The sequence below is a fragment of the Betta splendens genome, chromosome 2 (assembly GCF_900634795.4).
Source record: "Betta splendens chromosome 2, fBetSpl5.4, whole genome shotgun sequence".
NCBI lineage: Eukaryota > Metazoa > Chordata > Actinopteri > Anabantiformes > Osphronemidae > Betta > Betta splendens.
The window spans coordinates 19347349-19374154 of NC_040882.2; the positions used below are offsets into that span (position 1 = coordinate 19347349).

The 26806-nt window shown below is 44.0% G+C and overlaps 1 protein-coding gene across 1 annotated transcript; it reads left to right on the plus strand.

Annotated features, from left to right (window-relative positions):
• The first annotated feature begins 1457 nt into the window (after nucleotides 1-1457).
• Nucleotides 1458-26534, plus strand: LOC114846810 (protein mono-ADP-ribosyltransferase PARP14-like). The gene is given in 9 exon segments (XM_055506322.1): nucleotides 1458-2079; nucleotides 2476-2636; nucleotides 2711-3907; nucleotides 3910-4812; nucleotides 4929-5194; nucleotides 5392-5458; nucleotides 11336-11391; nucleotides 25888-25932; nucleotides 26340-26534. Coding segments are annotated over 9 exon segments (2916 nt in total). The 5' UTR covers nucleotides 1458-1907; the 3' UTR covers nucleotides 26389-26534.
• Nucleotides 26535-26806: the final 272 nt, after the last annotated feature.

Sequence of the window (26806 nt, forward strand, 5' to 3'; positions counted from 1 at the left end):
GTCCCACAATAACAAGACAAATCACAGGAATATACAAAGACAGTCTGAGTAAAGAGAGCTGCTGATGAAGTCAAGGGGGGGACATGTGACATCTACGAAGGAAAAATTATAAATCAAGAAAACTAACAGGATTTGAAAAACACAATAAAACACCAGATTTCACACACACACGATCATGACAGTTGTTAGGAAGTGTTTCAGATGATACGTTACCTTCTTTATCAGTATGGGGTGCCAAATGTAAAAAGAGCACCAATAACTAGTTTTCTCACATTTAACTAAATGACACAACATGTTTTCTCACATTTAGTTGAATGTGCAAAAGTCTAAACGTAAATGTTAAATATAAATGTAAATGTTAAATATAAATGTTAAATGTAAATGTTAAATGTTAAGTCTAAATGTTAAATGTTAAATCTAAACGTTAAATGTTAAATCTAAATGTTAAATGATCGAACTGAATATTTAAGTTGACTCCATCCCCTATGATCCTAGATCAGTGATGCGGACTCAAACACGTCAAACAGTACGCATAGCTCTGCCCAGATCTGACTTTGGATCGGTGGACGAAAATACTGGAGAGAAGCCTGAAGTCGAAACCATCATGGCCGCCAGCTCCGACTCCCTCCCGTTGGGGGAGATTGAACGGGCTGTAACGGCAGGTGTGCGGGCTGAGGCTCCGCTTCAAACTGCCGTTCTGTCGTAAACACCATTAATGAGAAGTCAAGTAGGTTTAAAAAGAATATTTCTGTGGCGCCGGTGGAGAATTAGTTGGCTAACTATACTAGCTAGCCGAAGTTACGTCCAGGCTAAAAACAAAAGTTTCCAGATCAGATGTGGGCGGGGTTTGCGCTCACTGTTGGAGGTGTTTGAGTTCCCGTCTCTGATCTGAGACCAGCGCTGTTTGAGGGTAGGGATGGAGTCTACTTGCCCATTCATGAATATTCAGTTTTACTCTCGGCCAACATTTAACATTTACATTTAACATTTAACATTTACATTTAACATTTAACATTTACATTTAACATTTACATTTAACATTTACATTTACATTTACATTTAATATTTATATTTAGACTTTTGCACATTTAACTAAATGTGAGAAAACATGTTGTGTCATTTAGTTAAATGTGAGAAAACTAGTTATAGGTGCTATCGGCACCCCATAAATCAGGACAGGGGTCTGTTTGTCTAAACAGGATCAGGTGCTTGATTGCTGGTTCTATATCATTGAGTCATCTTAATTTCTGAAAAGAAAAAAAAACGTTTGTTAAAAGACTTGCCCAGATTTAGACTTACAGTAATAAGCCAAAAACATAACTCACTATCTTGTTTTTCAGCTCAGCCATAAACTGAAAGCTGATGATAATTCACGGCCAAACAAACTCACATTCACTGGTCAGTCAGGTGCCTTTACTGTGTGTGTGGAGGTGACTGGTGACTTTAAATTACAGTTGCATCTCTCCACGTGTTGCCCAGATATTGATACTGTAGTAGATTAAACATGCATTTATAGAAATTCAATATAGAAATAGTATGTTTTATTTCCCAAATGAGATCGTATTGTCGGATATTTGTTTCAACCAATGGAACTAGGAAACAGGAAATTAGTAAACACATCGCGTTTAACAAACTTTCTCAACAATACACTTTTCTTGTGACAAACAGAAATACATTAAAAGTATGAGCTGGGTGTGTTTTATGGTTTGTTGATATATTTATTAGAAGACATCTCGGCCACATTTCGTCCGAGGATCAAACCCACACACAGCCGCGTCGCTTGTTCGGGACGTCCTGTGCTGAAGCTCAGGAAGCGCGTCAGTGGCGACAGCAACACGTTCAGCTCTGCGCTCATCTGCACCAACACCACGTCCGTGTGTGGCTGATACATTCACCTATTCAACGCCATGGAGGACTACTGTTACCCTGTTTATTTCCAGTGCCTCGAGCTGGACGAAGAGCAGCGGAGGAGAATCCGCAACTACTTCAAAATCCGCCGCAAGTCAGGCGGAGGCGAGTGCGGCTGTGTGATGAAGACAGGCGATAAAAGCTACAGTGTTGCTTTTAAAGAGCGAGAAGGTGAGACGTTCATAAAGTTGGTCCGTGCAAACGGCTCAGTTGAAAGACATTAAAATGTGGCGTCGCGCAGGTGAAAGCGAAAGTATGCGCTGCATTCACTTGAGCCTCTGTTGATTATTTGTCCGCTATTTTACTTGATGTGTTACTACTACAGCCCAGTATGTAGTATTTTGTCTGCCACTGTGTGTTTTTTTATTTCGTGTACTGTGCATCTATTTAAAATTCCATTAATTTAGTTTCACTTCCACTTGGCTGCCTTCAAATATAAGTCAGTTGTTGTTAACTCAACAATCGTGTCAACGTGACAGGTCACGTGAAAACCTGTAAAGGGTGTGGTGGTGAAACCAGCTGTTGGAACCTGCTGAAGGCATTGACATAATGTTTTATTTTTCTCAGCTCAGCAAAGGGTGCTGGAGAAGTCTGAGCATGTGTTGGACTTTGCAAATGGTCCTCTGGTTGTGATTGTACGAACCAACCCAGAACCTCACAGCCCTGTCAGCACCGTGTCCCCCAGTCAGTCAGTGACCCCGAAACTGGATGCGGCAGCTTCATCACAGGTCAGCGTGGGCAGGTTAAGTTTTTAATAAATGTTACAGACTAAATAAATACATTTTATTTGTCTTTCCTGCAGCAGCCCATTCCTACTACCAGCCTGACCCCAAGTGGTGAAGAGTATGAATTACACCCTGACGCGTTCCTCATTCGTTACCTCAGTGAATTTCCCACCGCCTGGAGCGAACTGCAGAGTGAACTCACCTCCGTGTCCTGCTCTGCTCAGATTTACCCAGAGGAAGGAAGGGTTGTGGTCAGGAGATTAGATCAACCTGCACATGCAGATACAGTTAGAGATTGGAAACTTGGCATAGACAACCTGTTTGACAGCTACCTGTGTCACTATGAGGTGGACCCTCACAAAGTCAAAGCGTTGCTTCAGTGCTGCAGCTCCTACCAGAACACAGGTGAGGTGGGGGTGTACAGTGAGGCTGGGATGGCTGTTGTTGTAGGGAAATGCTCTCAGGTGAATGTCACTTTGAAGAATTTGGAGGTTTCTACTATTAAAGCTCAGGAATCAGTTCTTAGTGAGAAGCAAATCAGCATTTGTCGACTAGGAGAAGGCAAACTACGTCTTCTCCAGGAAGAGATTAAGCAGCGTTTGGAACAAGATTTTCCAGGAGTGAAAGCCTCACAGGGAGATTCTGGCCAGTTAATATTGGAAGGTTCCATGAAGGAGGTTGTTCTGGTCATAGAGCTGGTTTCTGATATGGAGAAGTTTGTGTCAGAGACTACAGTTCCTGACATTAGTCCACTTGTTTTGGCCTTCCTAAAGAAGGCCTATGGAGGTCCAGGGATGCTCCGTGAGTTTTTGGGTTTAAGTGATGACGTTGAAATCGAGTTACGAGACACAGAGCTACGCTTCCTCTCTATCTCTCCAGAAAAAGTGGAAGATGCAAAAGTAAAAACACAAGGAAAATTTAAGGAAGTCAAACTTGATGTTCCTAATTGTTCTCCTCTGCTGTCTGAGCTTCGGGAAAAGCTAAAGTCCAAGACAAATGAGATGAACCAGGGGCAGTGGAGGGTTCAGGCTGTGTTTGTCTCAGACATTACAGTGTGTTTACTGGGTCACAGCAAAGAGGTCGAGGAGCTGAGAGAAGTTGTCTCTCAGCTTATTTTGGACCACTCAGAAATAAAACACCAAGTCATTCTCCCTTTCCCAGAGTTGTCACAAACGCTACCAGAATTGCTTCAGCTGCATAACTTTGACCACTCAGGCGTGGTCTTCCATTATTTAACCTCTTCCTCTCGACCAATGATGGTTCTTGAAGGTCCAGCACAGCAGTCAAAGTGGCTGAAATCAGGAAATGGCTTGTTCCATTCCTTGACTCTCTTTTTCAGACAGGAGTCACCATTGACCTGCCAGGGGCAGCAAGGTATTTGGAAAGTTCCTCTGGTTATGAAAATCTCTTAAGTCTTTCTCAATGTCAGAAGTGCCTTTTACATCTTCAAAAAGTGCCTTGTGAGAATGGAAGCTCCACTGTTGCTAGCTACAGCCTCTGTGATGGGCTCCAGGTGCAGGTGTGTCAGGGCGACATCACTAAACTAGAGGCTGATGCCCTGGTTAATGCTGCCAATGAGGATCTGGATCACTGTGGAGGTGTTGCTGCTGCACTGAGCAAAGCAGGTGGTCCTGAGGTGCAGAAGGAGAGCAAAGCCTTAGTGAGGCAGACTGGAAAGATACGTACAGGGGACGTGGTGGTCACCACAGGGGGAAATCTGAAGTGTAAGAAACTGCTGCATGCCGTTGGTCCCAAAGCTGGAAAAGCAGGTGGCAGAGAAAAGTTCTTACTGAAAAAAACAGTCGCATCTGCTCTGCATTTAGCAAAATTGATGGAGTTTAGGTCTATAGCCGTACCGTGTATCAGTTCAGGTATTTTTGGTGTTCCTCCCGCTGTTTGCTCTGAGGCTATTGTAACTGCCGTGGAAGAGTTTGGTGGTCAGGGAGGTCGCAGCCTGAGCACAATCATCCTGATTGACAACAGAGAGGAGGTGGTGAGAGCCCTGCATGACGCATGTGAAAGGATTCTCCAAGGGACCAGTGGTAGAAGCCGGATGCCGAGTGATGTGGGGGTCCAGACTGGGGCTGCTGCCCAAAACACAGAGAGAGGAGCCACTGCTGGACCTGCACAGGATGGTGTCCATGTAGAGATCCTTCAGGTAACTATTGAAACACAGCAAGTGAGACATAAACAAATATAACTAGTTTGATGAAAATGTTATGCATGAAGAACTCATGCTCACCCACTAACATGGTGGGTAGAATCATTGACAATGAATGTATTCTACCACTGTAGGTGGACGTCCTGGTCTCTCCTATAGTTGGCCATGACCCCCTTTCCACCAATGTTGCAAAGGCTTTGTTCAACTTGGCTGGACCTAAGCTGACTGCAAACTTTTATACTGAGGCAGGAGGAGCAACACAGCCTGGTGACACCGTCCTGGGACTGGTGCTATGCTGTGTTTTCCTCACAGTGTGGTATCCAGAGTTGTACTCCAGAAAGGAAGTTCCCCCTTTCTGGTCCTTATCGTCATTCACCCCAATGACAGAGAATCTAGCAAGGTAAAAGAAAAACACCTGCAGAGTCCCTGTGAGCACTGGGACGTGTTTCCTGATCTGTGGCCTCTTTGAGCTGTTACAGAAAAGCTCATACTGAAATAGCATTGTTGTTACAAACTGAGTCTCTGAGCAAAGAAATTATCCACAAAAAATACTGTAAATGTATCAGCTAATTACTGTCAGAATGTGTGTCTCTATAGGCCTTCCAGTCTGCCCAGGAAACTCTGCATCTCAGAGGGTTCAAAAATGATACAGACCCAGATCAAGGTCAGTGTGAAGAAACTTCATGTTTGGTGAAACGTCTTTCACAAGATTTCTTTCTGCTTTGAAAGATTATTTTTGTTTTTTATTTTATTACACGTATTTAGAAACGGAGGTGGTTTGCTTAATTTAACTCCTCTTCAAATCAGGTTATAAGTATCTGTCAGGGTCCCACATGCACTGCACAGACACGGTTGAATGATGATAAATGAGGATTTATTCCAAAAGACAGAGTCCAGATCAGGCAGGGTCCTACACAGGTAGGCAATGATGAGTAATACAGAGGGTCAGGCAGACTCAGTATCGTTGGCAGGCAAGGTTCGTTAACGAGAGGTTCAAGATTACAGTACCGTTTCGTCAGAGGCAGGGTCGTCGCCAAGCTAGCGTGCAAAGTCGTTACCGGGCAGGATCAAAGAACAAGGCGTACAGAGCAGACAGGGACTAGACAGAATCGGTATCAGTGGTCAGTAGCAGAGTTCAAGATAACAAGACTAGGCTAGAATACAGGACGCTGGAAAGTGGTGGAAATCACGCAACAATCTGGCAGCTAGAGAGTGTGTGAAGCGGAGGCTATATACTGGAGTAGATTACTGATTATGGGCAGGTGTGGATAATGAGGACCGGTAAAGGCAGGGAGAACAGCTGTGAAGTGACATGAACAGGAAGTCCATCAGAGTAGGAGTGGAAGTAGACCTAAAACGTGACAGTATCATGAAATGACCAAAATATGATTTTATAATCGATAATGATTTAATTCATTTTCACTGTGAACCTTGACTGTTTCATTCTCATTCTCATCTGATTTAATGTAATTCTTCAAAGAAAAGAACCACGGGACAACATGTGCACCACAGGAGCTGGGTGCACCACAGGAGCTGGGTCTCTTCAGTGTAGAGAAATAATTCATGCTAGATTTACTGTAGTGGTGATCCAAATTTGTTTCAGAATAACTGCAAAAATATACTGACACACCGCGAGAGCAAAGGCTAAAGCTCCGTGTCCTTCCCAGCCATCAACACTGGTTGGTATTAGGAGGCATGTGGATGTGTCTGTGTGCAAATATATTCAATTCAATTCAATTTATTTAGAATAGAATAGAATGCCTTTATTAGTCCCACAACGGGGAAATTCCCATCATCAGCCAGGTTGCCCGGCGCTAGTCCGACAGTGGAAGCAACTGCAGTACAAACAATAAAAAACACACGGACATACAGTGGCACACAGTACAAGTGGAAACCTTGCTGGAGTTCATCAGGACAGATAGATAAGGTCGGAGAGCAGACAGTGAGACTGTAAGGTGGGGTGGGAGGGGGTGTATCTGAATCAGTGTAGTGAAGTGTTGTTTATAGAAGTATGACCGAGGCCGACCAAGATGTTTACAGGTCAGTCCAACAGTTGTCCTTGAAGGAAGTCACAACAGGGGAAGAGGATAGATAGAGGCACAGCTGGTGAGCTAGATTGGACCCGGGAAGGGAGGGGTGAGGGAGAAGGGACAGAGTAATACACAGCCAATTCTAATACATTTTAACAATCCATGAATCCAAGAATTCATTGCCTCTTGTGGGACCAGGGGTCACCCGTGACATCTCCTCAAGCCTGTCAGACAAGGCTGTCACCATAGTAACCAAGTGTTCAGTCTGTCTGCAGATGTTATCCCTCAGTCCCTTGTCTTCCTCCGAACGGGCTGAGATCTTATTAGTCAGTCCTGCAATCCGGGCATCCGAACGGGCTGAGATGTTACTAAAGAGTCCCTCCATCCGGGTCATCCTCTGATGCAAATCCGAACGAGCTGAGATGTTAATTGTCAGTCCTTCAATCCGGGCCATCCTCTGGTGTAATTCCGTCAGCCAAGTAACCATGGCCCCCATCGGCGTTTGTAGCTCCACGGCCGGAGGACACGCCAATGAGCCGGCCGTGATTTTCCAATCTTTCCAATCTTCCGATAAAGCAGGGCAGCACCAAAGCCAATCATGAGTAGCCCTGTTATCAAAGTCCAAAATATGAATAGATCCTCTGCATCCTCGATGGACAGAGGCTCCAGACACAAGGGGCACCAGGAATCCCACGCGTCCCGCACGTATCCGGAGGCAAAAGTCCCCAAGGGGCAGAGTGGTTCTCCCGGAGATTCTTTCCTTTGTGAAAACATTTTGTCCAATGCGCTGAGTGACCAGTTTATTAGCTCCATGTTCAAAAATGTTATTCCAGAATAGCAGATCAGGGTGCTCAGAAAAAGACGAGACAAGGACACTGCAAGCAAAAGCAGAGTGGGAGCAGAGAGAAAACACGTCTGCACTCCTCAAGAGGTAAAAGTAGCGCCAAATCACAACAAAGTTATCTCAAGGCACTTTACAAAGTAAGGTTTAAGACCTCACACAACTAAAGCCAACAGATCCCACATACAGCAAACATTTAATTTGACAGCAACAGTGGAGAGGAAAAACTCCCTCTCTGATGAGGAAGAAACCTCCAGCAAAACCAGGCTGGATGTGGGCGGCCATCTGCCTCGACCGGTTGGGGTGAGGCGAGAGAGAGAGAGAGAGAAATGATCAGCAACAACAAGAAGCAACAACAGAGCACAGGCAGGACGGTTGGACCAGGGACTGGATACAGGCAGGATGGTTGGATCCGCAGCTGCCCATCACAGACACCAAAATTTGAGCCCAACTACTGGAGAGACAGAGACAAGGTTAGCTGAACATAGAACAATGATGGGAGGTTATTTTACAGAAGAGGTAGAAGGAAACAGAGGAGCTCAGTGTATAAATGAAGCCCCCCAGCAGTCTATGTCTATTGCATCTTAACTAAAGAGATGGTTCCTGTGACTAACAATCATTGCCAGTGACCTAAACCATCTCATCACTATAAGCTTTATCAACAAGGAAGGTTTTAAGCCTAATCTTAAAAGGTGGAAAGTGTGTCAGCTTCTCGAACCTGAAGAGGGAGTTGGTTCCAGAGGAGAGGAGCTTGCTATCTAAAAGCTCTGTCCCCCGTTCTACATTTAAAGAGGAACCACAAGTAGCCCAGCGCTCAGAGAACGAAGTATTCTGCTGGGAGCATAAGGAACTATGAGGTCTTTAAGATAAGAAGGAGCTTTATCATTGAGTAATTTGTATGTGAGTAGGAGAGTTTTAAATTCTATCCTACATTTTACAGGCAGCCAGTGCAGAGAAGCTAATGTAGGAGAAATGTGATCTCTCTTTGTAAGTCCTGTCAGAACTCTGGCTGCAGCATTTTGAATATGCTGTAGGCTTTTTAAGGAGTTGTTAGGACATCCTATGAGTAAGGAGTTACAGTAGTCCAGCCTAGAGGTAACAAATGCATGGATCCGTTTCTCTGTATCGCTCTGAGAGGATGCTTCTGATTTTAGCTATATTTCTAAGATGAAAGTAGGCGGTTCTGGAGATTTGTTTAATGTGTGATGTAAAAGAGAGATCCTGGTCAAAGATGACACCAAGGTTCCTCACAGTAGAATCTGAAGCTAATGTTATGCCATCCAGGGTGGCTATCTGACTCAATAGTGTCTCTCTCAGATTTTTAGGCCCAACAATAAGAATTTCAGTTTTATCTGAATTTAGTTGAAGGAAGTTTTGGGACATCCAGGATTTGATGTCTTTTAAACAACCCTGAATTTTGACTAGTTGATCTGTTTCATTTGGTTCCAAGGACATATATAGCTGAGTATTATCTGCGTAACAATGAAAATTAATAGAATGCTTTCTAATAATCTTACCTAGAGGAGACATGTATAGGCTAAACAGAATTGGACCAAGCACAGAACCCTGTGGTACTGCATAGCTAATCCTTGTGCATGTGGAGAATTTCTCATTAACATGAACAAACTGGAATCTGTTCAACAAATAGGATTTAAACCATCCCAATGCTGTTCCTTTAATCCCGACAGTGACTCTAACCAGAGCTGTTTCTGTGCTATGATGTTTTCTAAATCCTGACTGAAAATCTTCGTACAGGTTATTCCCACTCAGGTGGTCAGATAATTGTTTAGCCACGATTTATTCAAGAATCTTGGAAATAAAGGGTAAATTTGAAATGGGCCTATAGTTGGCTAGTTCTCCAGGTTTTAGGGTTGTTTTTTTCAATAGAGGTTTGACCACAGCCACCTTAAAAGCCTGTGGTACATAGCCTAAATGTAAAGATTGGTTGATTTGATTTAATATGGACGAGCTGATCAAAGGTAGAACTTCTTTGAGTAATTTGGTTGGGATTGTATCTAAAAGACAAGTGGACGACTTGGAAGAGTTGATTATTGAGGTTAACTCCATATGAGTTATGGGGAAGAAGCTGTCTAGGTAAGACAGAGGATTTGGTATATTTAGAGTTGATGGATCCAGACAGTGCTTTCTGTCATTTGGAAGAAGTCGCTGCTGAATGTTTTTTCTAATGGTGATAATTTTATTAGTAAAGTAGTTCATAAAGTCATTGCTGCTGAGATTTAAGGGGATAGTAGACTCAACACAGCTATGACTCTTAGTCAGCCTGGCTACAGTGCTGAAAAGAAACCTGGGGTTGTTTTTGTTTTCCTCAATTAGGGAAGAATAGTATGTTTTTCTAGCAGCACAAAGTGCTTTTTTATATTTTATTAGACTGTCCTTCCATGCAATGCAGTTTACATTTATTTTGTTGGAACGCCACTGTCTTTCTAGTTGTCTGGTCCTGTGCTTTAGGCTGCGGATCTCTGAGTTATACCACGGAGCTAACCTCCTCTGATTCACTGTCTTCTTCTTCAGAGAAGCCACTGTGTCTAACATTGTACGTAGAGAAGCTGCAGCATCATCTACAAGACAGTCAACCTGTTCATAAGGATTAAGGTGACTGTTCTGCTCTATGTATCTACAAGACATTGAGGCAAAAGATGATGGAATCATCTGCTTGAATCTGGCAACAGCGTTGTCAGATAAACATCTGCTATAGTAACGTTTCTTTCCAGCTATTGTAAGGTCAATTATGCTAAATTCAAAAGTTAATAAGAAATGGTGAGATAAAGAGGGTCTTGGGGAAGAACTATTAAATTATCAATTTCAACCCCATATGTCAGGACAAGATCGAGGATATGATTAAAACAATGAGTGGGTTCATTTACCTGCCTTGTAAAATCAATAGTGTCTATTAAGGAGTTAAAAGCAGTGCTGAGACAGTTACTGTCAACATCTACATGAATGTTAAAGTCTCCCACTACAATGACTTTATCTGTGCTAAGAACTAAGTCAGATAAGAATTCAGAGAATTCAGTTAAGAACTCTGAATATGGAGCAGGAGGACGGTAAACAATACAAAACACAACTGGCTTCTGAGTTTTAGAGTCTGGGTGAGAAAGGCTCAGAGTGAGGCTCTCAAATGAGTTATAACTATGTTTAGGTTTAGGAGTAATTAATAAATATGAGTTATAAATTGATGCTACTCCTCCTCCTCTACCTGTACTTCTAGGAACATGATAGTTGTATAGTATACCTGTGATTTATCCTATTTTAATTTGTATGTGTTAATTATTACATTAAATTACATACATCTAAAACATTTGTATAAGACAGAACATCAATCATTTTACTCAGGTAGAATTTGCAAACAAATGACAGTCCATTAATGGATCATGTTCTGTAGAATGAGTAGATCAAACAAACATGTACTGTAAATGATTTAAATTATGACCTCTTGCCAAGGATTGAAAAGTGAAGTGTGTTTCATTTCTACAACTGTAGGTGCGGCTGGTATGGACCCTGCTAAAGCTTGTAAAGCCATGCTGGATGGATTATCTGCAGCCATTAGGGACTCGAAGCCAAATTCCCTTTCACTTATTCACATTGTCATCCAGCAACTTATATGTTATTACTTGCTTTAAATACCTGTTAATACTGTGTGTTTTTGCAGATCAGAGCTGGACAATCGATTTGGACTAATGGCCACCAGACGCCCCAGTCTGAGAGGTTTGTTTCCATTATTTGGCATATATAAGACTTTGTGTAGTTTGTATAGTACCTGGGGTCAATCTGCCATTCCTATTTAGACCTATTCCTTCACACTACTACTTTTTCAGGCTTCGGCGGATTTCGGACCTACATGCACAGTGCAGACACTGTGATGAATTAACAAGCAGTTCCTTTATTCTCCATGTAGTCAGGGCAATCCAGGTCATACACGATAAATCTCAGGTTAAAGGCACAAAAGGAGCAGGCAAGGTTCGGTTCCAGGGACAGGCAAGGTTTCGGCAACGAGTAAGCTCGGCAGAGGTACAGACAGGGAGTAGACGAAAGCGTGGTCAGACAATCAGAATGTTACCAAGAGATCCAGGCGTAGGTACAGTCAGGGAACAGGGAGGGATCGGCAGTCAGAGACAAGCGTGATCGTTGAACAGGGTAAGCTATACTGGTACGCTTGAAAGTGGTATTAAACTCGACAATCTGGCAACGAATGTGGTGATTACTGGTGCTTAAATACAGGAGTGCATGGTGAATCGGGAGTGACAGGAAACAGCTGACATGAACAAAACCGGAAGTCCTACTGTCATGATCCGCCACGCAAGATGGCGGATCATGGGAGTTGGTCTGGGCCAAGTCAGAGAGCCGAGAGGACCAGGCGTGAATTTTAACCAGTTTATTTTAAGTTCAACACCCCCAAACCACACAAAACACTCCCTTATGAAAAAAAACAATACAGCAGGGGCTAGCCACACACACACACACACACACACACACACACACACACACACACACACACACACACACACACACACACACACACACACACAGGGCAAATTTAACAGGCCTAGAAAACAAAAACACACTACTCTGGCGAGAAACTAAAACATGGTAGAACTAACACCTGGCATGGCACCGAGGCTAACTCAAACATGGTATGGCACTGAGGCAAACTCAAACATGGTATGGCACCGCAACAAGGCTAACTCAAACATGGCATGGCAACAACAATGAACCAACACATGGACCAACCTGACACAAACGGCATGGTGCAATGGGTAAACAAGGACAGAGTGGCGTATGACCGTGGTGTATGACCGTGGTGTATGGCAATGACCCAGCACAGAGTGCTGTGCTGCAGGAGTCTTTGAAGGGATCCAGAGGGCAAGTGCAGGTGTGGTAAGTTGAACTGATTACTGTCTACAGAGGAAAGGAGAGGGAGTGGGGATGGTCCAGAGCTGAGGCGTGGCCTAGTGAGGGAGAAGGCATGGTCCAGGGCGAAAAAAAGATCAAACAGAATGGCTGGCAGAGCCAGGCCAGGATCCTGACAGGCAGAGCCAGCCCAGGATCCTGACACCTACAAAAATAAAACAGGAAATGAAAACTGGAACCAAAACATGACAACATGGATGACAAACTAAGACCTTTCAATAAAAAACTGGAAACACAACCAAAACCTGACATACTTAGTACTTCATAGACTACTACTACAGCAAATATTATCCAATTTTACTGCATCATTTTGGAAAAAGGCATTCGTTTCAAGGCTGTTTACTGTACGTAGAGCAATTTAGAAATGGATTATTCCAAAACGATAAGCACTACTGTATGTTACATAAACATACACAGTAAATTCCTTCAGTTCTGATATTTTGCAGTTTACAGTATGTTTCTTTAGGGAGTTAGCTCTAATATCATCTCCGCTGTTCACTAGAGTGAACTTCTCTGCGATCCCTTCATCGCAATACTGTTGCCGTAAGTATCGCACGAATCCTGCACTTCAACCATTGCAACGGTTAATTTGACCACGGAAAAGCGTACAGTGGCTCCTTTGATCACAGTAAAAAACCAGAGAGCGGTTATTACGATGCCATTTAATTTGATGCCATAAAAATTTGCCAGGTCAATGAGCTACAGTAGTCAAAGAACGAAGAAGGGAAGGGACAGAGACTGCTTCTGTTTTGCAAAACCTGTGGATCTCAGTCGAAACAATGCCCTACGTTTGGTTAGCAGAAAAAGTCCAATAGTTTTGTTTTCACTTTAAGTAAAAATGTAACTGTACATGATTTGCTTTTGCTCTCACAACTATGACACAAACAACCCCATTCAACTTACCCCATAAATCCTAGAATGCTCAGGGGAGACTTCTATAGACAGTCTATTTTATCAGCATCAGGGATCAAAATATTGTCTGGTCACAGTTGAGTGAGTTTGTCATTATTTCAAAACCTTCCCCTCCCCTGGTACAGTAGCTCAGTGAGTAGAGCATTGTGATTGGAAGCAGAAGGTTTTCAACCCCTGCTAGAAGTGGGGTCAATTGTGTTCTTGAGCAAGGCACCTCACACTAGCTCCCCAGGCGCCAGCACCCCCAGGGGGAGCAGCGTTGCCAAGCTCTCAACCTCTACCTTGAGTAGTAAATTGTTACAAAAAATAGCGAGGTCCAAAATAACACAGGTGAGTTTATGATGCAGTTTATTTACAGAGTCTCAAGATATACAGTGTATATATTTGAATATTGTTGATAATATCAAAATGTATTGCTACACTTACTGGTTACTGTGTAGAATTAAGTAACCTGCTGGGAGGTTACAGGTTACGTTACAGGTGTCTCCAATACTCCATGTATTAGTATTTCCCTCCCATTCTACTTTACAATCACCAGCATAAAATTGCCAGATAGAACCAGTATTTATTATTGCTTATATGATAAATATGGTTTTCAGTGATTAACTAGTTTACTATTATATTTAATTTTATGGTGCAGTTTTCTTAATGTGTCTATACATTTTCTGCTGTTGAGCCTTTTTAACAACACTTCATTTATTTGCAATTAAAAATTCTACTGCATTTGTGAAACTGGTTTTCTATTTGCAATCAGTGAAATACAAACATACAACCAAATACAAACAGTGAGGGAGTGTAGCGGATTCAAATTAATTAAGAGTTTGATATTAATGCAGAAACATTAATATACCTCGAAGTTGGGGCACCAGGTTTGTTTTAAAGCTGAAACCACGCTTGTATCAATCTAGTCAACGCCAGATGTCAATTCAATGAGTTATTAGTTATGAACAACAATGACAACTTTATTGTGATAAAACCAAATCAGTCTCTTATGCCGTGAATTCTTGACGCGGTTCAGTGACTTCTGCTTAAATCTGAAAAACAATGCACACAAAACCAGATTCCTTTTAACGTTTATTAATCTAACACTACTGGATATATGAATAACATAATATGGAAATACTCAAATAAACAGAACAGAAAATGAGAGAATGATCAGAATGAAATGATGAACAGTGAATGAATCAATGAGTGAAAACACAAAGAATGGTCAAGAGTGTGTAATGGTTTTGATCAAGCGAAAAGAGTATTTGTCTCTAACTAATTCAAATCTAAGGACAACTAATGAATTTGGAATGTTCAATTTCAGCACTTTGAGAAACACCAGACTTCTCAGAGGATCAGAGATGTTCGTCTTGCCTTAGTTTGGAGCTGTAGCCGCTGTGCAGCGTCTCCCGTTACCGGTTGGTTGAGCAGGCGTGCCCTCTCTGGTCCAGGTGCCACGGCCTCTGGGTCAGGAATCGTCGCCCGCGATTGATGATGACGGCTCGGGTTCAGCGAAGTAACAGTCAGCCAGACTGGACTTTCAAGGTGTTTCAAAGCGTCAGCGCTACTTAAATCAGCCCAAAAAGCAAACGGGCTGGAATCTAATTTAATTAGTTCGATCAAAAATAGCAAGTCAATTAATAACTGTTTGTTATAGTTTCAGTTTCGCGTAGTTTCTTGTTGACTTTCTAACGTAACAAAAATTGTTGTTCGTTCGTGTTTCTAAGTTTAACTTAGGTTTACAAAATTTAAGAACAAAGGAAAATTAAAGAAAAGTAATGCGACACAAAGAGAAAAGGTGAAAGAAGTTTGAAGATAGAGGGAAATCCGATTCGCCTAGAGTGTCACTGGTTTAAATACCCCTGGGGCAGTGGTCAATGCAGGGCGGAGAATTTAGTTCAACCAGTGGTGAAGAGTTCCACCTCTTCAGATCAAGTATCAAACTATTTGATTTGGATCGCTCCTAAATCTGGTATTACTAAGCTTCCTCTTTTCATCAAGCTCAAAGTTCCATCAGACCATAACACAATACACATGTAACGATCACTTTGACACTCAAATAAGCAGAGAAGTCAGAATGGTTAAACAGCAATATTAAATGCATAGAATATTAAGGTCTTATATGTGGTCCCTTACAACGCTGTAACAAATGAAATGTTATTCATCATGACTGGTCTTGTCTTATGTAACACCCAGTAAACACTAAAACATACACGAATAACAAATGCAAGCAAAATCAAATTATAAATGACCTAACCTGGACATTACTAATTAAACAATTGTAACACTTAAAAATGTAAGTCCATGTGTATGTTGCACAGATTAAAAGAAGTAAAGAAGGTGAATATCTGTATATCAACTTTGTGTCTTCACACAAAGGAAAGCATGGTGATGAGTTGGAGTCCCTTTGTGACTTTAGAAATTTCCTGGCAAATCTGTAGATCAGGCATTAAACATCACACAGAAACCAATCTAATATCAAATGAAAACATTTTGTCCACAGAATACAATGGCATCTGTTTAATGGAAGTTAAAAGTTCTGGTGCATCTGAACCAGAACTTGTGTCTAAATGAAGTCTTTTGTTCTCTTGATGAGCACTTTCCACATTTTATGGCTGGTGGTCCCAGTTCTGGGAGAGGCAGCTTCTCAGTGATAAATGTGACAGCCTGTCCTTTTGGCATGATAAGCAGAGGTGGAATCCTGAGAGATTTACAGGTAGATCAACAAAGTGGACTCATGGTTCTTTGATATGGACATTTGGGATGTTGGTGTCAATTGGTGCCTGTGGTGATAGAAACCAGTCTCCTGTTGTGGAGAAAGATTCAGGGTCCCTTATCTCTGGGGACTGGAGAGGACGTAGAGGCTCTTCAATGGACGGAGTTAAGTTCACATGTAGGTCAGGTTACCCCAGTCCAGACGTGGATTGCTACAGGAGCAAATGACAAACATGCTTATGCTTATTGTGAACTGATGTAATAATCACATAAATCATGAAATCTGACAAATATGCAAATAACAAAAGAGCTACTCGTGCTGCAGAGCACTAATAACCTGCTGCTTTTATAACATGAAAATTTATCAGGTTGATATTCAGCTCACAGCACCAAATGTGGACATGACAGACATGAACAAAAGCCCATTTGTGTAAAAAGCAGGAAGTGCAAAGGTAGATGTTACTGGAATTCACCCAGAGCAAAGAATTTTCAGTAAAACTTTGTTTGCAACACAACCAACAATAAAAATGAACAAATATACTAAGTGTAGTTAATGAGTCAGTTAATGACAGAACCAGTCACTGACACTATTATTATTGTCTTATCAAAGTAAATGTTGTTGTCTGATACAGTAAATATGGCTTCTACCGGGTGACAACAGTCTGACCACAGTGCAGATGATCCTGCTGATCTTAAAACATAATGTGTCATGTTCTCCACACCTGGTGTAGGTTCAGTCTCTTTGGGAGTCTTGCTAATGATAGGCACATCATTCTGGAGTCTGGAAGGAGCTGAGTCTGCATCACAACTACACGCTGGAGAATGGTTATTTGAAACAAAGCGTGTTTGCAGATGTAATGGCACCAAATGGCACAACGGTGGCAGTTAACCTGACAGCACGAGAGGCCACGGACCGACGAACAGCTTTGACCTACAAAATGAAAAGAGACAGATGCATGATGATTAATGACAAGTTATTAATATTTTTTTTTGCAATTACTAATCAGAGCACCTAGATGATGCAGAGCTCAACCCACCTACAGTGCACAGCTCTGCAAGCACTACATTGAAAGCAGTTGATTAGCACTGGCACAACAGCAACAGTGAATCAGAAGGTAGAGCTGAAGTGTCCTTGGTCAAGACACTTATATGTATGTACGTACCTATCTATCTATCTATCTATCTATCTATCTATCTATCTATCTATCTATCTATCTATCTATCTATCTATCTATCTATCTATCTATCTATCTATCTATCTATCTATCTATCTATCTATCTATCTATCTATCTATCTATCTATCTATCTATTGTCAGACTAGGGCAGGCGTCGGACCCACATGCACAGCACAAAGGCAGGTTGAGAATAAAGACAGGCTTTATTTCTATTAGCAGAGTCAGACGGTCCAGGTCATACACAGAGAGCACGGTATTAATACACAGAAGGGGAGCAGGCAATCTCAGATCCAGTAGACAGGCAGGGTTCGGTACACAGAGGATCTCGGTGACGGTACAGACAAGGGCTAGGCAAACTCACGGTCAGATGTTCAAGCAAGGTTCTTCTCCAGGCAAAGGTAGCAAACAAGGTTCAGGCAGAATACAGTAGTCAAGGGAGTCAGGATCAATACACGTGAGACAAGATACTAAATGCTGGAAAGAAGTACGGAACTAAACAATCTGGCAACTGGAGTCTGTGAGAGGTGGAGGTTATATACTGGTGTTGATTAATTAACTGTTAACAGGTGTGCTGAATGAACCGGGAACTGAACTGAGAACCAGGAAGTATTACAAAATAAAACAGGAAATAACGTGAACTATGACAGTCCCCCCCCCCCCCATGGCGTCTTCCACGGCGCCAACGGGGCCCCCCCGCCCAGGGCGGGCGGAGGGAGGCCGTAGGAGGAGGGCCCGAATCCCCCCCCCGGCCGAACGCCGAAGCAGGGTGGGCGGAGGGAGGACATCAGGAGGAGGGACCAGATCCAGATTCCTCCTCATCTGTTGGACCCTGGTCGTGTCGCCCCATCCCGTCTGGAGACGGGGCCTCAGGATGCGCTGCGTGGAACTCCCTGATGAGGGACTTGTCCAGGATGTCTCGGGCCGGTACCCAGGAGCGTTCGTCCGGCCCGTATCCCTCCCAGTCCACCAGGTACTGGAAGCCCCGTCCCCGGGGTCTACAGTCGCGGAGGTCCCGGACCGTGTAGGTGGGACCTCCGTCTATGATCCGTGGTGGAGGAGGCGGCTGGTGATGAGGGATCATGGGACATGACCGGAAGGGCTTGAGACGGCTGATGTGGAAGGTCGAATGGATTTTCATAGTCCTGGGCAATGAGAGCCTCACAGACACTGGGTTAATGACACGAGAAATAGTATATGGGCCAATGAATTTCGGGGTTAGCTTACGAGATTGTGCCTGTAGTCGGAGGTCCCTGGTGGACAACCAGACCTGGTCACCCACCTTGTACATCGGACCCGGTGTCCGCTTACGGTCCGCCGCCCTCTTGTATCGATCATGTGCCTGCAGCATGGTTCGCCGTGCCCGCAACCACGTGAGGCGGCAGCGCCGGACCAATGCGTGTGCTGACAGAACGTGGACCTCTTCCTCCAGAGCGGGAAACAATGGTGGCTGGAATCCATAAGCGCACTGAAAAGGGGTTAATCCAGTCGAGGCACAAGGCAGAGTGTTATGGGCAAACTCCACCCATACTAACTTGCTGGCCCAAGAACCCGGGTTCCTGGAGGCGAGGAGCCGCAGTCCCACCTCCAGCTGCTGGTTGGCCAGTTCGGCCTGGCCATTGGACTCGGGGTGGTACCCCGATGACAAGCTAACCTCTGCCCCGATAAGATTACAAAACTCCCGCCAGAATCATGAGAAGAATTGGGGCCCTCGGTCCGACACGATGTCGATCGGGAATCCATGGATCCGGAAGACGTGTTCCAGCATAGCCTGGGCTGTAGCTTTGGCCGATGGCAACTTGGGTAAAGGAATGAAGTGGGCTAGCTTGGAGAACCGGTCTACCACCGTCATGACTACCGTCTTCCCCTGGGAGGGTGGTAGGCCGGTTACAAAATCTAGTGCCACGTGTGACCATGGACGATGTGGTACCGGCAGGGGTTGGAGCAGACCTGCCGGTCGCTGGTGGGAAGCCTTGCTCATGGCACACGCGGGACAGGCCGCAACGTATTCCCGTACGTCTCTTTTCATGGTCGGCCACCAGAACCGTTCTCCCAGTCTAAACGTGGTGCGTGGTGCCCCCGGATGCCCACTCACCAGTGACGCGTGGGCCCACTGGATCACCTCCCCTCGGAGGTCTGGTGGCACGAACAGTCGGTTGGGCGGGACGCCGCGTGGAGCTGGAAGGTCTCGTGTGGCCTCCCGTACTCGTTGCTCCACTGGCCAGGCAACTGCTCCCACCCGGCATCCAGCTGGCAGGATGGGCTCGGGTTCTGCCGGTTCATGCTGCGCGTCGTGCAGGCGAGACAAGACATCCGGTTTAACATTCTTGGATCCGGGACGGTATGAAAGGTGAAAATTGAAGCGACTAAACAACAGAGCCCACCGGGCTTGGCGTGAGTTCAGCCTTTTGGCTGTTCTAAGGTATTCGAGGTTCTTATGGTCTGTATACACTAAGAAGGGTTGGTCGGCCCCCTCCAACCAGTGTCTCCACTCTTCTAGAGCCACCTTGACTGCAAGTAGCTCTCTATCTCCAATGTCATAGTTGCGTTCTGCTGGAGACAATTTCCGAGACATGAACGCGCATGGGTGGATCCTACCGTCAGTCGGGTCACTGAACCGTCTGATAAACTTGCGGTAAAAATTAGCGAATCCTAAGAAGCGTTGCACCTCCCTGCGACTCTGCGGAACCGGCCACTCCTGGACCGCTTTGGTCTTGGCCGGATCCATCTCGATCTTGTCCTTAGAAACAAGAAACCCTAAAAACGAAACTCTGTCGGCATGAAACTCGCACTTCTCCGCCTTCACGAACAGGCGGTGCTCCAACAGCTTCTTAAGCACTAGGCGGACGTGTGCTATATGCTCCTCCTCGGAGCGAGAAAAGATCAGAATGTCGTCAAGATATACAAAGACAAAGTCGTTGATCATCGGACCCAATACCTCATTTACGAACGCCTGGAAGATGGCTGGCGCGTTGGTGAGGCCGAAGGGCATGACCAGGTATTCGTAGTGACCGTTCGGGGTGTTGAAGGCCGTCTTCCACTCGTCCCCCTCTAGGATGCGTACCAGGTGGTACGCATTACGGAGATCCAACTTGGTGAAGTGGGTGGCCCCTGCCAACAGCTCAAAGGCTCAAAGGACAGCAAAGGTAGAGGGTATGAGTCTCTAATGGTGATATCATTGAGACCCCGGTAATCGATGCAGGGTCGCAATGAGCCGTCCTTTTTCCCTACAAAGAAAAATCCTGCCTCAGCAGGCGAGGAAGAAGGGCGGATTATTCCTGACGCGAGCGCTGCATCCAAGTATTCCCTCAAGGCCCGGTTCTCCTTGGGTGAGAGTTGATACAATCTACCTTTGGGTGGCGTGGTCCCTGGGCGCAGGTTGATAGCACAATCGTGCTTCCTATGGGGGGGTAGAGACGTCGCTCGGGACTTACAAAACACTGTGCTGAGGTTGTGGTAACATTCAGGGACTCCTGTTAGATCGGCCTGCTCGATCTCCTCTCCGGCTGTCGCTGCTGCACCCGTAGGCTCCTGCTGAGAGACTGAAGACTAAAAGCACGTGTTCTGGCAATCAGTGTCCCATCGACTCACCTCCCCACTGCGCCAATCTAGAGTTGGATTATGTAATTTCAGCCATGTATGTCCTAGCACCACCGGGTGGTAACAGGAATCCACAACCAGGAACGTTATCTTCTCTGTATGTGCGTCAGCAAAAGTCATGATTACCGGCTCCGTGTGGTGAGTGATTCTCCAGAGCCGCCATCTGTCTAGCGCCGCCGTCTCCACGGGGGAAGCCAAGGGTAGCGTAGCGATACCCAGTCGTTCCACTAGCCCTGCGTCCATGAGACTGGCATCGGCTCCCGAATCAATAAGCACAGCTTGCTGGACGGATCGGTTCCTGGAGATTAACGTGACCGTCAGAAGTGAGCGAGCGGAGGCGCTACCAAGGACCATTCGGCTCACCGCTACCCTCCGCGCTAGCGATGAGCCTGATCTTTTAGTGGGCAGTGTAAGGCAAAATGCCCCGCCTGGCCGCAGTACATACAGAGTCTCTGGGAGCGTCGACGCCGCTTCTCCTCCTCCGTGAGCCGTGCACGCCCGATCTGCATTGGCTCCTCCGGCGTCTGTCCTACTTCCGGGTTCCGTGGACTGGGCTGGCCGCCAGGCTCCCGATATCCCCTCCTGGGACTCGTAGCGCGGGGTCGGCGGTCCTCCCGCAGTCTCTCTTCCCGGTGATGCTCCCGCTCAGTGCTCCCCAGTCTGCAGTCAATCTGAATGGCCAGAGCTATCAGCGCATTCAAGTCGCTGGGTAGATCCCTCGCCGCTAAACAATCTTTAACCCGCCGGGATAGTCCGCGGATGAATACGTCACCCAACGCTGTGGCGTCCCAGCCGGCTTCTGCCGCTAGCGTCCGGAATTCTATCGCGTACTTAGCGGTCGATCTTCCGCCCTGACGAATGTTCACCAGGCGCTGAGCCGCCTCGCGCCCCGGGGTGACTTCCTGAAAATCTGCTTGAGTGCTACTGCGAAGGCAGCGAAAGTAGACACACAGGGAGAGCCGTTCTGCCACTCCGCTGTTGCCCACGCTTCCGCGTCTCCCGTCAGATGCGATATGGCGTATGCCACTCGAGATCGCTCCGAGGGGAAAGCGGGTGAATGCAGTTCGAAATGAATCTCACACTGAGTGAGAAAGGCGCGACAGTCTCCCGACTCACCCGAGAACCGTGTCGGGGCGCCCAGTCTGGTCTCCGGGGCGACGGCCAAGGGTCGCTGTCGCGGACGCGGTGTTCTGAGTCGGTCTCGTCTCCCCCGCTGGACCTTGAGTCAAATGGTTCACCGCCTCTGTCAGTCCTGCTACCGCGTTCTCCTGCCGAAGTGCACACTCGGCTAGCCTCTGGAGCGCTGCATTAGTTTTCTCCTCCTGTTCAGTAAACCGCTGCTCCTGGGCCAAGAGCTGCGCACGGAGATTCTCTGTGCTGGCGGGGTCCATTTCTGGCCAGATTGTTCTGTCAGACTAGGGCAGGCGTCGGACCCACATGCACAGCACAAAGGCAGGTTGAGAATAAAGACAGGCTTTATTTCTATTAGCAGAGTCAGACAGTCCAGGTCATACACAGAGAGCACGGTATTAATGCACAGAAGGGGAGCAGGCAATCTCAGATCCAGTAGACAGGCAGGGTTCGGTACACAGAGGATCTCGGTGACGGTACAGACAAGGGCTAGGCAAACTCACGGTCAGATGTTCAAGCAAGGTTCTTCTCCAGGCAAAGGTAGCAAACAAGGTTCAGGCAGAATACAGTAGTCAAGGGAGTCAGGATCAATACACGGGAGACAAGATACTAAATGCTGGAAAGAAGTACGGAACTAAACAATCTGGCAACTGGAGTCTGTGAGAGGTGGAGGTTATATACTGGTGTTGATTAATTAACTGTTAACAGGTGTGCTGAATGAACCGGGAACTGAACTGAGAAACAGGAAGTATTACAAAATAAAACAGGAAATAACGTGAACTATGACATCTATCTATCTGTCTGTCTGTCTGTCTGTCTGTCTGTATCTGTCTATCTATCTATCTATCTATCTATCTATCTATCTATCTATCTATCTATCTATCTATCTATCTATCTATCTATCTATCTATCTATCTATCTATCTATCTATCTATCTATCTATCTATCTATCTATCTATCTATCCTCAAACGAATCTTCAACCGTCATTGGTCAGCTGTGCTGAAAATCCATACACACGAACACAAGACTACTTTTATGGGCACACCATTCGGCCAATCACGTACGAGGACCAGAGGCTCCTAAAAAAACAGCGGGTGTAGTGGTACAGGTGCACAGACGGAGAGCCAGATTTGAAAGTAAGCAAGTACGGAAAAAGTTAAAAATGGCCGACAACTGAAAAAGAAGCTGCATCTGGAAGCATTCCAATGATACTGGAGACGCCGAACCTGAGTGCAGGTTTGATTATAATGTTAAACAGTAGTGACTGTATATTTCTTAAATAGAAAACTGCATTACAGTTTTTCTCAGTCGCTTTAGTACAATTCTCAGATCAGAATTGAAGTTTGCAAATATTTGTGTGCACTTCTCAAAACAATTTGTACAAACAGCAAAACACTGTGGATTTCTTGCAAAAGCCTGTAACATGCTCAAAATCTTTAGTTCATCTCTCAAAACTAAGTTTTTATGTCATTGAACATGTCAGTGCCATCAGAATGTCAAGTCCTTGTGTCATTGTCTACGAACAAGACAGTCTAATTACTTAGTCATGTTGTCAGTATTACTGTGTACTTTGGAGGGAGGTTCTGTTTGGATGAAAATTACTGTAAAATGTAAGTTACACCTTTTTGTTTGATTGCAAGAGACTGGACAATGGCAGCCAGGAGGCTCATTTGTTTATGTGGCTGGTGATCATAAACTTTCCATCCTGATGCCTGATGGTGTTGGAGTGATGAAATCTCACATTGTCCCAAACTATCACATACGTTGGCAGGTGATCTCCACTCTGACCCCTCTCTTCTTCAGGGTTGAGATCTCTGTAGAGAGTTTTTAGAAAGGTGATAAGATGCTCTGTGTTGTATGGACCAATTATGGGAATATGTGTAAGCACACCATTGTCAGACATGGAACATTGTGTTGTGCTCCAGCCATATATACATATACTTGCCGGGTGGTGGTTATTGAGATGCACCTTTGTTAGAGAAAGTCAAGTCACCTGAGAGCAATTTACCAAATCAGGACAGATTTCGAAAAAAAACTATAATGGAGATGTATAGAAATATGTTTGTCACATTATGACAACTTGGTCAACCATTTGGCAGTTATAGACTTATACAATGAACTAATGATTAGATGAGGAGTAAGACTATTGCACAGTGAATTATATAATACATTTTGATCAACATGACACAAACAATTGATAATGTAGCAAAGAGCAGGGAGTTGTACATAATCATTTGAATGCATGTACCAAAGAATTTGCAACTTGTTCAAAGAAGTGAGAAACTGCTTATATGATGTGCACAAGTGACATCATGATGTGAAGATTGAACAAATAGTTTTGAGAATTTCATTCTGACCTGATAATTGAACTAAAGCGACTGAGAAAAACTAAAATAAGGCTTTTATGGGAACACGGAATAAACAAATGCTTAGAAACACACAAACCTTTTATAATTTCTAAATTCAGCTAAAATATGAAGCGCAGAGTGATAATAAATTAGGAGCCAATTTTGAGCCACAAGAGCTGACTTTGGTCCCATAGACTCTCATAAACGTGTTCTTTTCGCAGAAGGCATCTCTAAAAAAAATCAGCTAATTACACTTCATTTATTAGGATTTCTCGATGCCACTGTACAATCAACAGCACATTAATGCCTTAAAACCAGCATTTATTACTGCTTATTTGTGAGTATATTTTTTATTGTTTAACTACTGTACATGGTTTAGTTTAGACAGAAGCTTTTTAACCTTCAATTGAAAGCGACCATGTTGTGCATGTTCAGTTCACGAACATGTACTGAACTGTTTGCTGAATGTGTCAATGCATTTTCTGCTGTTAAGTGTTTTTTTTATAATACTATTCATTTATTTTCATTTGCATTTAAGCATTTTACTGCATTTGTGAATCAGGTTTTATGTGTCTTTCACTGAAACACAACCATGTGACTAAATACAAATAGTGAAGAGCAACTGACAAAATGCTGACTGTATGTTCAGTGTAAACTGGTGATTAGTAGGAGAGTTGTGTAACGAGAGACAAGGTGAATATTGTGTGGTGATATTTAACAAAAGGTGTCACCAAACAGAAAAAGAAAAAAAGAACTAAGGCATTTTTACGTAATCCCAACTAAACTGTAACATGTCAGGGCTGATGGGGCATTTGTTGAGATGTTCATTTTCAAAATAGAAAATAGAAATAGAAAAAAATAGAATTAAATACCTTTACACAACTTTACACAATAACTAACAAAAATTTGAGACATATGCAAATAGAAAAGGAGCAACTGTACTATGAATGTGCTGTGCAAACAACCTCCTACTTTCACAACATAATATTCATCTCACATGAACAAGTGTGGTCACGACAGAAATAAACAAACAACCGTTAGTGTAAGTAGGAGGAAGTGAGAATGTTAATGTAACTGGAATTCCCAAAGAGGAAAAAGTCAGAGGCAGATCACACTATGGAAGTGTGATAAACATCAGAAATTGTAATATTCAAATACTGACATACAGGAAGCTAAACAGAAACAGCTGCCTATATGTACGATATTAAAGAGTCAACAGTGTTTTATTATGATCAGTCTGTGAGCAGAACAAGGAGAAACATCAGTGAGTTGAATCTGTCTGTTTGGCAACTAAACAATGTCTTAAACAATGTTTGAATTCATGTTGTGAACAAATACGGTTTTTTGCAGAAAGGTTCTATTTTACCGTTTTATTATATTTTTCTTGAAAATCTGAGACAACTCATTAACTACTGGTTTTGGTTCCAGGCAAAGAAAAGATGCAGTGGACTCTGGTTCTAGTGGTTCTGATGGGTAAGTAGATAATCTGATCACATCTAGAGTAGATGATGCTGATGCTGCTAGAAACCACATAAAACAAAATCACCAAGAAAGCATTTTAACATTATAATAAGAATAAAAAAAGAATCTGCCATGTTATTGCATCAATAAAAAGAAACAGCTTCATTAGTAACAAATATAACTTTTTCACGTTTGCCCATTTTACTACAATTATATGCTCCGTGTGTTTAAAAGGAAATTGAAATGTAAAACACAATGCAGATGACTGTGGATTCTAATGGTCCACATGTATCAGAACATAGCAGAATAATGTAGTTAATAAACAGCACCAGGTTAAATTAGCAGAAAGGTCTACAGTAAGTTTAGGTCAGTGTGATTTTGATGTTTTTCATCTTCTGCAGTGTTTCCTGTGTTCTCAGGTCAGTGCTCCTTTTCCACATGTTCCATGTATCAGTACCACTTTATTAGAGAGAACAAGACCTGGTATGAAGCTCAGACGTACTGTAGAGAGACATATACAGACCTGGCCACAGTGTCTGACATGACAGACATGAGGAGACTCTGTAGCTCTACACAGAATCAGGATGAAGCCTGGATTGGTCTGCACAGCTACCCAGGAAAAGATAACAGGACGTGGCACTGGTCTCTGCCAGGACTGGAGTTTAATGACACTGATACTAGATGGGCGAGAGGAGAACCAAATGATGGAGGAAAAAATCCACCCGAGAACTGTGCTCTGATGGACAGTAAACAATGGCGTGATTATCCTTGTAAAGCGAATGTTTCATTCATTTGTTACAGTGGTAAGAAATATGTTTAATGTTGTTACTATGTGTCTACATGCTCCTGTTTTACAATTGCTTTAAATTTCAATATATTTTTACGG